Source organism: Dendroctonus ponderosae, unplaced genomic scaffold (assembly GCF_020466585.1).
Source record: "Dendroctonus ponderosae isolate FM_Combo_2020 unplaced genomic scaffold, Dpon_F_20191213v2 Dpon_F_20191213_8, whole genome shotgun sequence".
Classification (NCBI taxonomy): Eukaryota; Metazoa; Arthropoda; class Insecta; order Coleoptera; family Curculionidae; genus Dendroctonus; species Dendroctonus ponderosae.
This window is the reverse complement of record NW_026019016.1, coordinates 6463290-6477002: the sequence shown is the minus strand read 5'-3', so window position 1 is coordinate 6477002 and position 13713 is coordinate 6463290. Positions and strand designations below refer to the sequence as shown.

General features: G+C 33.1%; 1 protein-coding gene and 1 long non-coding RNA gene across 4 annotated transcripts; one reads left to right on the top strand and one right to left on the bottom strand.

Annotated features, from left to right (window-relative positions):
- Positions 1 to 2234: 2234 nt before the first annotated feature.
- LOC109533212 (beta-1,3-galactosyltransferase 5) lies at positions 2235 to 9532 on the bottom strand. Of its 2 annotated transcripts, none has more exons than XM_019898477.2 (2): positions 9337 to 9532; positions 2235 to 3669 (listed from the first exon to the last, which is right to left on the bottom strand). In XM_019898477.2, exon 2 carries the CDS (start codon positions 3621 to 3623, stop codon positions 2592 to 2594), a length of 1032 nt encoding a protein of 343 aa, XP_019754036.2. In that variant the 5' UTR covers positions 3624 to 3669; positions 9337 to 9532; the 3' UTR covers positions 2235 to 2591. The 2 variants fall into 2 exon arrangements, with proteins under 2 accessions (XP_019754036.2, XP_019754035.2); XM_019898476.2 differs by lacking the exon at positions 9337 to 9532 and adding an exon at positions 4040 to 4129.
- LOC109533213 lies at positions 4077 to 11747 on the top strand. 2 transcript variants are annotated; one of them, XR_007282069.1, is made up of 4 exons: positions 4077 to 4167; positions 4226 to 4269; positions 11465 to 11647; positions 11710 to 11747. It is a non-coding gene; the product is annotated as an uncharacterized LOC109533213 (long non-coding RNA). The 2 variants fall into 2 exon arrangements; XR_002171502.2 differs by lacking the exon at positions 4077 to 4167 and having other exon boundaries at positions 4186 to 4269.
- Positions 11748 to 13713: the final 1966 nt, after the last annotated feature.

Below are 13713 nucleotides of genomic sequence, written 5' to 3'. Positions count from 1 at the left end.
TGTTAACAATATAGAGAGCAATCATTAGATATTTGCCACATACAATAAATTTTATACAAAAGCTAAAAATACTAGGGAATTCCTAACTAGACTAAATGGACAAATACTTTATTTTGTATTATAAATATTCTCTTAATTATTTTATATTCATATAAATTTAATAGATTTAAATTTGTACATTTTTGCAGATCTGATTGAGGCTAAAGCTTAGAGAGTGTCATTTTAGATTTTCGTCAATCATATGCTTCCTCATTTAATATTCTTAGCATTTATTGTTATTGCTATTTTTCCTATCAATTTTATTAGAGATTATTTATACGATTTGTACCAAATATTCAGTATTCGAAAATTTGCTGTTGTCCTGCCTTCTTTCTAGCTAATCAACCTTGCAACATCTATTGATTTTATCAGTTCAGTGTCAAGAATTTTTGGAGAAAGGGCAAATGTTGGATTAAACTGAAAATGTAATTATGACTTGAAGTTGCTATTATAAGAAGTTCGGCAAAACGTGGCGATAAGAAAACATATTCGGTGCAATCCCTACGTGGTTATTTATAAGGTAAGTCGTTATTTACAAAATACTGCTTTTTTTCAGGTACTTCCTGGTTATTAATTATTATTCAACAGTCTACTAACCAAGCACAGCCGTTTAAAAAAACAGATCTAATGAAATTTGTTAATAAAGCTAATATGTATGTAATAGTGGAAAACGTCTAGTCGTCATAGCACAGTCTTGGATTTTACAGATAAGTGTTTGATTTGTGGTCAGAAACCTCATATGGTAAATTATCTACTATTTACACTAGGTCTGGGTAACACTGTGTTGAGTTGCGCTTTTGAGTTGTTGCCGCCTGAGTTAATGAGTTATAAATCATCGGTTACTGAGTTAAGTCATTTATTAAAGCAGATTTAAGCTTTACGAGACCGGAAACTGGAATTTTAACATCTAAAAAACGGGTCAACAACATTTTTTATGAGTAACGTTTAACCACATTGTCCAAACAACTATAAAGAAAACAACGTTTGTTTGAAAATATCGTATGTTGGTTTGTGCCCTAAAACGGGGAAAACTGGAAGTTTTAAAGAACATTAAAAATTCTTCAGAGTGATGAGGGTGGCGAGTTTTCCAAATAATTGATTATAAACTTTCGCTTGTTCTGTTTGGGGGAATATTTTTGGGAAAAAACCCTAAAAAAATTATTAGGGTTTTGTCAAAAATTCGAAGCAGCAAACGGTTTTCGAAAAATGTTTACAAAGCGATTAAGGCGAGAAAATTTCATTTATAATTTTGCACAGAACACGCATGGAGATTATCAGTGTTTTTAAGTAAAACTTTAGAAAATAATGCGTTTTTTGCGTCAAAAGAATTGGGTAAAAACAACTTTGTTAAAAATGGAAGGACCTAAAATTTTAATGATACTTTAAAAATCTTTCGTACGATGAGGGTGCGGAATTTTCCAAATAATGTTTTGTAAACTTGCACTCTGGTCGTTTTTTGAAGACAATCCGAACTACTTTCGGTAAAAAACTAATTATTTGCTTTTTGTGACAAAGTAGAAGCTGAAAAGAGTTTTCTAAAATCTCTACGAAGCGATAAATACGAAGCGAATATTAACAAACTTAATTCTGTAATTTTTTTGCTGAACAGACCACATGATTGTCAGAAAATCATCAGAAAATAGCGGGTTTTTTACACTTTCGATTAAAAACTTTTAGTTTTATGTTCAGTTTTTGAGAAAACTAATGATTTTTGGAAAAAAACGCAGCAAATTAATTTTCGTTTTTGTCCCGAATTCGAAGCTGAAAAAAGTTAATGTAAAATTTCCACAAAGCTATAAATTTATATGCTAATTTTTCGCGTAACAGACCTCCAGATTGCCCGCATTTTTAAGCGAAGCTCTACAAAATAGAGCGTTTTTGAGCGGAAAAAAATTTAGTCAAATCTAAAAACACAGTTTTTTAACAAACTCATAGTCTTCAGAGGTAGGGGGTGACGAGTTTTCCAAATAATGTATTCTAAACTTTCGCTTATTCTGTTCTTTGTTTGATAAACGATCATGCGATTTTTGTCCCCAATTCGAAGCTGGAAACGGATTACAAAACTTTTTCCAAAGCGACGAAGGAGGCGAGTGTTCTAATAAAATTTATTTGATAATTTTTTGCAGAAAATGCCTTAAGATTGTCAGTATTTTAACACTGACGTTCAAATAAATATTAAAACACCAAAAAAAAAAGTAATCAACATTTTCCCAGCAACGGAATTGGGTTACTGCGCCGGTGCGCTGAGTTGGCGCAACAAGCGATTTGCGCTGCACTGCTCCAGCTCTTAAAAATTCACTGAGTTACCCAGGCCTAATTTACATATTCCAATTTCGAGCTTGTTGAATCATTTGGCTTTCATCTAACTACCGTATTAGTAATTTAACCGTCTTTGTCTATGACTAACGTTATTTGGCTTAGGATTACTGCACTGGTAGCAAGTTACTACCTGAAAGTTAAAGGAGCTATAAAATGTTTTTGATTGCAGGTACATACATTTCGCTTTTCGAGCAAAATGTAATCTGAGCACAAAAATATTTAAAGCGTTAATATCATTTAAAAATTGATTTAGTCACGGTGTGTGCAACGACTTCGGCCCACATAGTTCTGATTTCTCTCTCCTTCAGATCGGGTTGACCAAATAGGAATTTTTCCTTAGGGAAAACATCGTTGTTAACCAATTGATGTTGGGCGCTTTCCGAAATAATCATATCCGTGTTGTCCGTTTGAACAATGTTGTTTTTAGCAGCCAGAATTCCCGTAATGTGGACATCATCGATCCAGAATATCTCGGAAGTGTTTTGAGCAGATTTGTACAGCCTGAAGACTACGTCGGGGCTGTATAAAATCGCCCATCCCGGACAGTACGGGGGGTATTTTCTAAATGGATATTCCTCGAACGCTACCCTCCATTTCGATCTGTATGTTCTGAGCACACTGGCCGACTTCTGCACTGAGCATAATAACAGTTGGCTGGCGCCAAATGGAGACAGATCATTGCTGAGAAAGTTCTTCATCAGAGGCATGTTGACGAAAACATCATCGTCAGTTTTAAGAATGTATTTAGCCTGAGGACAATGATACGTGACGTATTTCAACGACATTATGTGCTTAAGAGTGAGATTCCTATAAACATCCAGGAAGTTGCCCTGGATCACGTCCGAATACTTTCGGCTTTCTGCGTCGATCTTCCTCTGAGTATCCACATTACTGGATGATCCCATGACGTAAAACACCTCAACGTTTTCAGTCTTGTTGCCCCACGTGCTCCTAATCACCATCCTTTTATGGAAATTTTTAGGCGCAGAATGAACGAGCGCCAACAGAAAAGTGCTTTTACTACAACGCAAATTTAGAATACTAAATGCAAAAGAGTAATTTGCCAACAAACTGTAATCATTCTCAGAGAGCAAATGTACAGGGTACGAAAAATTATGCGGCTCAGAATGAGTTAAATAAGCGACCCGAACAGGTAAAGGGTCGGATGGGGAAATAATGATGAACACATTCCAGAAAATTAGTCCTGAGCAAAAGACGAGAAGAATCAGGCCAATTTGCCAAATAAATCGTTTTTTTTCCTTCATAATGGATGTGTTGATGGGAGTGGGGGGTTACATTATGCAGTTGTACCTGAAATGAAAAAAATACATTCAACCAGAATATATATATATATATATATATAAATAATCTTTATTTCCTATAGAAAAAGGCTATCGACATAATCGGTCTTTCTGCCCTCAACCAGAATATTTAATTAAAAATTGCAAAATCTGCTTAATATGAAATATAAATTAATCGAATTATTGAAGATAAAACTATTTCCGAGCCAAAACCATGCAACAATGCAACAAAAAGATAAGCCAAAGCACACAGAAAACAGAAACAACACGTCATAACATGCAAAGTATTCACGAATAAAAGTTATCTTCTATAGTGTTTTAATTAGTTTGTTTATAAGATTTTATTTTGCGTTAAATATGTCTAATCTTACTATGCCTACTTTTTCGGTTATGCACTTAACACCTTTGTAGCTGTTTTTCAAAGTGTACCAAGGCAAATTGCGCTCAACTGCAGAAATTTAGGTTCAGGCACACACACACGAATCAAGTGGTTCTAATAATGGAACTCGTAAGTAAAAGTTATTTACATTATGTATAGTCGCGGTTCATTGTTAAAACTTTACTAGCAATAACCGAGCTAATCTCAACCCATGATGTGCTTTTGAAAGCGGTGAGTAAATTCCCACAATGAATATTTAACGATGGATTAATAGCGGAAATTTGAAAATGCTTCTGTCTGTATCGATTCTAATGTTCTTTTGATTAATTAATCGACTATGTTTTTTTAATACATTCGAGTCGTTCGACTAGACTGTTTCAGGTTGAAAAAAATGTAATTATCTCCATATCAAATTCAACAACAAGCAGTATGGGGATTATCACACATTATTATGAGTTAATGCCAGTTAGTGAGTAAGAAGCAAAAGCAACTATTAAAAAAATGCAAACTATCACACATTATGTATATAGATATTAAACAAAGCAGTATCATTAAATTTTTCGCGTATCAATGCTTTCTATCGATTTTATTCGCGCTTGAATCTTATTGAGAATAGTATTGAATGTTAAACCATTTAGCATTCTGCGAAGTCAATCAATTAAAATTTTCCTAATAAATTGATTTTTTTAAGGCTTTGAACTGAAAGAATCAAGGACTTTATTGTGTTGTTGATTTTAGATTTAATTACAGAATGAGTCATTCATACAAACAAATGAATATAAAACCAGTCCAGGTGCCTGCAACTACTAAGTAATTTAATAAACTAAATTACTCGATACAACACCCACACGTGATATGACTAAATAACAGTAATAAGTATAGGAGTGAATTACGAGTCCCGTAATTAAGGCTAAAATGCCGAGTCGAAAAAAAACAGTAGCTAGTTTAGAGGTCTAAAAGTGCCCGTACCAATTTGCTCATTAAAGTGAATAATCTGTAAAAATATATTATTTTCTGTCTACCAACTTGCCATCATACAACAACAGCACATTAAAATGTAATCACTTTGCTAGATATGTCTATACTAGGCCTGGGTAACTCAAGTGAAATTTTAGGAGTTGACGCAGTGCAGCGCAAATGACTTGGTGCGCTAACGCAACGCACCGGCGCAGTAACGGTTCCGTTGCTGGAAAAATGTTGATGACCTTATTTTTAGTTGTTTTGAGATTTATTTTAAGGGCTATTTGTTAATAATCTTTTCAGTTTCTTCAAAATTTCAGAATTTTTCGGTTTTAGGAAAGTTACCCCTTCTTCTAAACGCTCAATTTTCCAAAGTTTCACTTAGGGTAATTCCCGCGAAAAATTATAAAATAAATTTTATTACAACATCCGCCTCCTTCGTCGCTTTGTAAAAAGTTTTGAAAYCCCTTTCCAGCTTCGAATTTGGGACAAAMATCGCATAATTGTTTATCAAACAAAGAACAGAATAAGCGAAAGTTTATAATACATTATTTTTGGAAAACTCCTCACCCTCTATGCCTCTGAAGACTACAGAGTTTGCTAAAAAAAGCTGTGTTTTTTTAGAATTGACAGTATTAGATTATTAATAGGGAAAAGGGCATTGAAATAAAATAACTATGTATTTATTTCAACACAAGCAGAACGTATTTTATTATGTTGTTGATACAACGAGTTCTTTAAGGCTCTCTTATTAGACTGAAATTAATCGATATAATTCGGTTGAGCTTAACCATTTATGCTTAGATCAGCGACTCAAAATTACGAGTCGAATTCTCTGAATATAAACATGAATTATGGCTTTTCTCCTTTTTGCTGACAAAGAGGAATGATAACATTTACGTGGTATTTCCAATAGACAGAATTTTTGTTTGCTATTATTTCCACTCAAAAACGCTCTTTTTTGTAGAGTTTCGCATAAAAATGCTGGCAATCTGGAGTCTGTCACGTGAAAAATTAGCATATAAATTTATAGCTAGAAATTTTCGTTAACTTTTTTCAGCTTCGAATTCGGGACAAAAACGAAAATACATTTGTTCTGTTTTTTTCCGAAAATCGTTTAAAGTTTTATCAAAATCCGAACACAAAACTAAAAGTTTTTATTCAAACGCGTAAAAAACCCGTTATTTTCTGATGATTTTCTGACAATCAAGGGGTCTTTTCAGTAAAAAATTGCAGAATTAATTTTGTTAGAATATTCGCCTCGCATCGCATCGTAGTGGTTTTAGAAAACGTTCTTCAGCTTCTACTTTGGCACAAAAAGCGAATAATAAGTTTTTTACCGAAACTAGTTCGGATTAGCTTCAAAAAACGACCAGAGTGCAAGTTTGCAAAAAATTATTTGGAAAATTCGCCAACCTCATCGATCTGAAGATTTTTAGTTTCATTAAAATTTAAAGTCCTTCCAGTTTTAACAAAGTCCTTCTTACGCAAATATTTCGACGCAAAAACGCATTATTTTCTAAAGTTTTACTTAAAAATACTAATAACCTTCAGGCGTTTTCTGTGAAAAATTATAAATTAAATTTTATTGCAACATTCGCCTCCTTAACCGCTTTGTAAAATTTTTTCAAAAACCTTTTGCTGCATCGAATTTTTGACAAAACCCTTATAATTGTTCTGGCCTTTTTCCAAAAATATTTCCCCAAACAAAACAAGCGAAAGTTTATAATCAATGCTTTGGAAAATTCGTCACCCTCATCGCTCTGAAGGATTGCTAAGGCTCTTCAAAACTTCCAGTTTTTCCCGTTTTAGGGCAAAAACCAAAAATACCTGTTCTTTTTTTTAGTCGTTTGAACAATGTGGTAAAACGTTACTCATAAAAAATGTTGATGACCCGTTTTTTAGATGTTAAAATTCCAGTTTCGGGTTTCGTAAAGCTTTAATCCGCTTTAATAAATGACTTAGAACTCAGTAACCGATGAGTTATAACTCATTAACTCAGAGAGCGGCAACAACTCAAAAGCGCAACTCAACACAGTGTTGCCCAGACCTAGTCTATACCCATATATAATAAAAGAACATTTATTAAAGAGCTACCAATAATGCATAACTAGCAACGGTGTAGCATTTCATTTATTTAGGACATTAAGCTGTAATATGAATAATTTAGAGCTCAGGAAAACAGTAGATGTTTATCTGCTACGACGGAACATGTTGGATTGGAAAAATATTTTCGACGGCATTAAAATTTCAGGTTTATTATGATTTTTTTATTACTTTCAACAGCATTATATTATTATGTTTATTTTTTCTAACAGTACTAATTATTGCGTTTCTGGTGGAAAGTTTCTCAGTATTGTTTTTGTATGCACACTTTTCCAGATATCATCATGTTACTCACTATTTTGTAAAGAGTGTTTTTTCTGAGGTATAGAACTTTAAACTGAGATAAAATAACTAAAATCATGTTAACTGCATCGGACGGGTTTTATTGAAAAGACAACTTTATGCCGTTATAGTTTAACTATGATTAACTATGATATGATGATAGGGTATAATGAGCCGCAGCTGGCTCGAATAAAGAGCAATCTGGTCCAATTTTCGACCACTTCTTAACTTCTTCCAGACCATAAAGCACAAAAAACAGTGAGTTTTTCCGATTTTTTCTGGGTATAACGAGGTCTCAATAATGGCTTCTGGATCTTCGTGGCGCCAAATCCGGCAATTTTGTTTATTTACGCAACTATTGGCCAAAAACGATTATGTGCACGGACGGAAAGCACGGTGAGTTTGGCGGACTGAACAGCGATTTTCGAAATAAATTGCCGAATTTGGAGCGACGAAATTCCAAAATCTGAAAGTCATTATTGAAACGCCGTTATATCCAGGAAAACTCACTGTTTGATGTGCTTTTTTATGGTCTAGTGGAATTAAAGTGATCGAAAATTGGAGTTCTTTCGTGGATTGCTCATTTAAAATCGTAATTTGGGCATATTTGTTTTGCCTTACCCAGTACCAGGACCTTAACATAAAGTTTATGAGAGACAGTTCTATTTCAATTTAAAATTCTATAACTCTAAAAAAACCCTTTACTTATGTGCTGGAATTTTCAAATTGTTTTGCACTAGTTTGTATTCTGAAGCGATTTAAAAATCCATCGCTGTGAGTATTTTTCAGAAATGTTTAAAACAACTAGGTACACTTTAAAGTCGACTTTATTTATTTTAAGATTATATTGCCGCTACTGATACCGAAAAAATCTAATTAATACAATGTTAGAGGCGAATATTCCATATAAATTAGAATTAATAAAATGCAATATTTTATTTGAGTTTTGAGATTTTAGATACCCTGCGTGCTGCAAATGAATAACAATAATTGAATAAAACTATTAACCAGCTACAGTATTATTTAAAAAATAAAATAATAACAAGCATTATAAAACCATTTAAATATATCAAAACAAGCAAAGCAAGTTTTCGAATAACCGTCCACAAATTCGAGCGCGAAATGTTATCAAGTAAAACTTAGATAATTTTAAAAAGAATGTAATCGAAAATGTAATTTCGCTAAAATAATTACATATCTTTAATTAATTTGAGGCTCAAAGAGCAGTTGAACCAAATGTACTTTACACATGCAATCCATGCATGAATTACTTTCCAATAATTATTTAAAATATAACAAGACTGTGTTTGACCTAACGTGTTTGTTTTATAATTGCATCAAGCGCCACATGCAAAAAGCGTTGCGAAAATCTCAGCAAATCTTAAAAGATTAGGTGTTTAACACGTTATAAAAACAGGGAAAATCGTGAAAAACTGGGCTCGGATTTAAGATGTTTCAAAGTAAATATGTCTGCACCGTTTACTGTAGTCATTGATACCAACACAACCTGCTGACTATTTTTCAAAATTGTTTTAAATAGAGCACAAACACCGATTTTTCGTTTTTTTTATTATGGAATATCACATATAATGCACGAATTATTTTATAAATATTTATGTGCTGGCTTATTTGGTTAAATCCAAGGCTACTTTAAGAGCCCGTAGTTTTTGTCCACACATAAATCTAAACTGAGCATTGAATGTGAGATGAAATCTGTACACAATCACAATTATTAATTAGCATTAACAATGAAGGTCTGGAAATAATGTCACATACAAAAATCTGATTATATTTTTAGTCTTTATGCGAGTTACTGGAGCTTGTTACTTAGGCCTTCAGGATAGCTAGATCCTTTTTTGTGCATTATTTAAATGTAGACATTAATTTATCATACATCGTAAAGTGTTTTAACGAAAATGTAAATATCCAGGCGGCTAATTTTAAACTTACTGGAGTGAGTAGGGGGTTTTGTGTACATCCGAGAAAAATCGGGAAAATTACAACAAAGCGCCAAAATACGGAAGTTCACAACCACCATAGAACAAAACTTTTCTATCTTAACTAACCACCCTGAACGACTCACACCGAGCTACTGAGTAAATGAAAATTTGGTACTGAGAAAACTGATGCTGGATTATCGATTTCCAGCTCTCGAGTAGAGCTTGGTTGGAGCGGCTAGATTAAACTGAACAAAAGATGACTTGTTCTTCAGCGTCATTTTTGCTCTATTCGGGAGATTCGCGTGATATTTTAGCTGTTTTCAAGATATGAATGAAGTTTACTTTGAAATAATTTGAGGTTGAAAAGTTTGTTTCTACCTCTATAGGCAAAATCCTTTTAAAAGTCCTCAACAAAATCACTCATCTGATATGTTGTTTATATATTACATTTTTTATTTTTTTATCTCCTTAAAGGCTAAGAATTTGGGATGCAGTCCAATTAACCAAATACGCTTCTCGAAACGGACTATCGAAAATGTTATAGGATCTAATTGGATATTTTAAACCGTTTCGGAGATATAAGGGTTTCAAATTGTTGGGATTCTCAAATTTTTGATATTTTGTGCTTCGATCTATTTAGAAGGTGGAAGTTACTTAGTTAGGACTTACAGTGTTTTACAAAATTCAAACTCGTGAAAGATCGCAAAACCCTCAACACAATACAATTCATTAACTGTTCTTTTAAAAATCCCCGACTGTGGGAATTGTCAGCTGCATTAAACATAAAAAAATGTGCGAAAAATATCAATTAAGTACAAACAAGTTCCACGTACTGCTGCTAAGGACAAAATTCAATTTTGAAACTTATGTACTACAACTAAGTACCAAAGATTTTGGATCGTTGAAGAAACGTGTTTAGGCAGATTTAGACGAATCCTTTAGAAAACCGCCCGCTTTTCATTAAATCCCCATTTATATTACCAGTCCTTTTAATGGGTTTTTAAAAAATTTATGCATTTTGGTCGAGTGGTCATAAAATTTTTTTTTCATTAACAGGGCCAAATCCAGCTTTCAAGTCATGTAGTAGAGTATCATTCAAATCCAAAGACCAAAATTTTATGTTTTCCGTCCCGTTTTTGCTCATTTCTCGGAAACAAAATGAGCAAAAACGCTCATTTTTACATCATTCTAAAGAGAACTAAATGGCCTTTTTATAAAGTGAACTATCGATAGGGAAATTTTGGCAGTTTTCCTAAAAAGTCTTGATTTCAAGAAGTTTTAGATTTGAGTGTTTTTTTTTTTAGTTGCAAAATCGACTCAAACATGGCGCTGCTTTTTTCGAAGTTTCTCAAGCCCCATTTGAGCCAAAAAAATATTTTTGGCATCGTTGCATAGAAAATTGAAAATTGGACTGTCATAACAACATGAGTGAGGAAATTCGAGTAGTTTTCACCCAGAAAGTGAAATTTGAATCCAGACATTTAGGTGCAAAATTAGGCCAAAATTTCATGTTTTCCGTGCCGTTTTTGCTCATTTCTCGGAAGCAAAATGAGCAATAAGCTTTAATAATGAGCTAATACTGAAGCCTATGCAATAATCAGCGAATTGCATAATAATGCTCAACTATTTCCACCAAAAAGCTTTCACTCAAGGTATTTTTTTAGTATTTTATAAGAAAGTTTTCTCATTAAAATGGCAAAAGTAAATATAAATCATTTATTAAATGAAATTGATTATATTGTCACCAATGAAAATATTATATAGAAAATTTGTCGGTTATATAAATGCATTTTTATACGAGTTCTTCGTTCAAAATAATTCTAAATTACTGTTGTGCGTTTTCATTATAAATTATGTATACGCGCCCAGCATTTGTAAACTCCCGAGCCACTCCAGTTAAGTTTTCCTCGCTGATTCTGGCTTAAATATTGCAACCCCCAGGTATTGTGCGTGCCTTTTCAGCTTTTATGGGGTCGTTCAAGGGTAGTTGGGGTGGGATAGGCATTAAACACTATGAGTAACTTTTTTCACCCCTTTAAAGGTTAGTTGTTTTATTGCTTCTTCCATGTTTTATTTTTTTTTTTAATAAATTTGCAAGCGCATAAAAAGTGTTAATCTACATTGGATGCTTATTTTAGATGCCAGGATTGCGATGCGAATAACGTTCAGGCAAATGAACTGCTGAAAGTTCCTGAACAAACAAACGACTTTTGAAAGTTTACTTACGGAATAATTTACAACACCATATATTTTATACCGTCATGCAATAAGCGGCCACAGTTTTATCGTTGAGCGTTACATTCAACCCACAGATTAACCAGGTAAATAAATTGTATCAATGTTAGCATAAAAAAAGAAAATAATGTATTTTTTTATGTTGCAGAATGAGGGTGCGAAATAAATTTGCTTCTTGGAAGGAGAAGAAATATTTAAATGATCATCATGTTTCAAAATGAAATTTTATCAATCGGCTTAAAAGTGAAAAAACTTGTGTGTTCAATTTATTAAAGCGCAAATTCCTACTTTTAAATAATTGGTAAAAATGTTGTGAGATACATTTTGGTAGGAAACCYAAAGCATTTTTACATTTRATAMATTATTTTGCTTTGGTGCCTTTGCCTTAATTTTGCTATATTTATTGTTGACTCAATTACTTTTAGTTACTTACCAAAAAGTTTCAAAAATCGTTTGTTGTTACTCGATCCAGATTTTTCAGTTGTACGAAAGAACCTAAAAACGTTGTCGATCTGAAATTTGCGTTAAAATTTACTGAAAACCGAGGCGTTCCGAGCCAATTTAAAAAGAATACTAAAATATTAATTAGCATCAATAAATTTAAAGYGTTTATTATRAAGACTATTGAAAAGTTTAATCCTACTGTCCCCCAAAAYCTTGTAATTTCAGTCTGTTTTTAAAAGTAGTACAAATTCTTGTATGTAAATTGCAGAAGCARTGAGAACGTCAATTTACCTAAATTTAKCTCGACTCGTTTCTCTAGTTTTAAATCCTAAAATTGATCTTCTTTTATAAACAAACACACTCTGAATGAGTCTACAGTTGGCATTGATCAGGAACATGCACTATACTCTTTACTCATTTGAATGGATTCTCGCACAGTTATTATTGATATCATAATCTAAAATTAATGCTATTATTTGTCTTATTTATAATTATCTATTGTAGTAATTTTCTAARGCACCCTCTGTTCAYCATCAGGCAATTTTCAARAATTTTTAAAAATCGCGTTTGGTTTTTGTGTGCCATTCATTTCTTTTGTAACTTGCAACGCCGGAAGAATCAATTTGCATGCATTTTGTAGGGCAATGCCCCCTATATAAGTCAGGAAAGTTTTGATTATCAGTCATGGTCAACCAATTTTTGATAATTTACTTGCAGCTGGAGTAAGAGGCTGTTTTTGGGGGTCAGAGTTTGTCATTTCTTTATTTATTCAGGACCTAACGAAGTGAGAGAGTCCCTTTTGTACGTAAGTATTTTGTTAGCCAAAGTATGTTCTACAAGTCAAACGCTTCGATGTTTCGATTCAAAAGGTTGCATGATTTTTGTGGACTTTAAGGGGTCGTATTTTCACATTTATGTGATCAGGAACTTGCAGAGCTACAGAAAATCACTTTTTTTTATCACATTTGTAGGAGTAAGTCTGCTCTATTAGAACAAAATGTTTGGACTTTAAATCACATTCAGGGAATTTTCGGGACCTATTTTCCAGATTTTTGCCTAATTTTGTTTTTGGTTTGCGTAATTGTTTATGCAGGTCGGAGTTTCACAGTTGTTTGTTCAGAAACCAGTTAAGTTCTTCAAGGGTGATGTTTGTGTGAGGTTTTGTGGGGTTTAGTCGGTTTTATATGTGGCAAAAGTGTCACGTTTGAAACATCATCAGGCTATTTTGAAGATTTTTTAAATTTGCGACTTAATTTCGTGGTTGGTTATGCAGGCCTCAGTTTGGCTTTTATTTTTTTATGAAATCAATAAAGATGGAGATTCACTTTTGCACGCTTTGTCTAGGGCAAAGTGGGTTCTATATGTGGAAAGCGTTTCAATTTTCGCTGCTTATCAGGTAATTTGCGACAAATTTTCAGTGTTTAATGAACCATTCGTGAATATTAAGGGCAAGTCGTAGTAGAGTTTTTGGAAATATTTTTAAATTTTGCTTGTATTTTGCACTGGTTTATGAGCTTTACAAAAGTGCGCAGACAATTTTGAAGAATTTTTAAAGTTGCAAGGAATTTATGCGAATATTTAAATAGATCGTAGTTTGACATTTATTTTCGAGGAACTTCCAAAGCTGGAGAATTACTTTTGTACCCAATTCGTAGATCACAGTCTGCTGAATAAGTTCAAAAAGTTTCAATTTTCACTCACCGTCGCC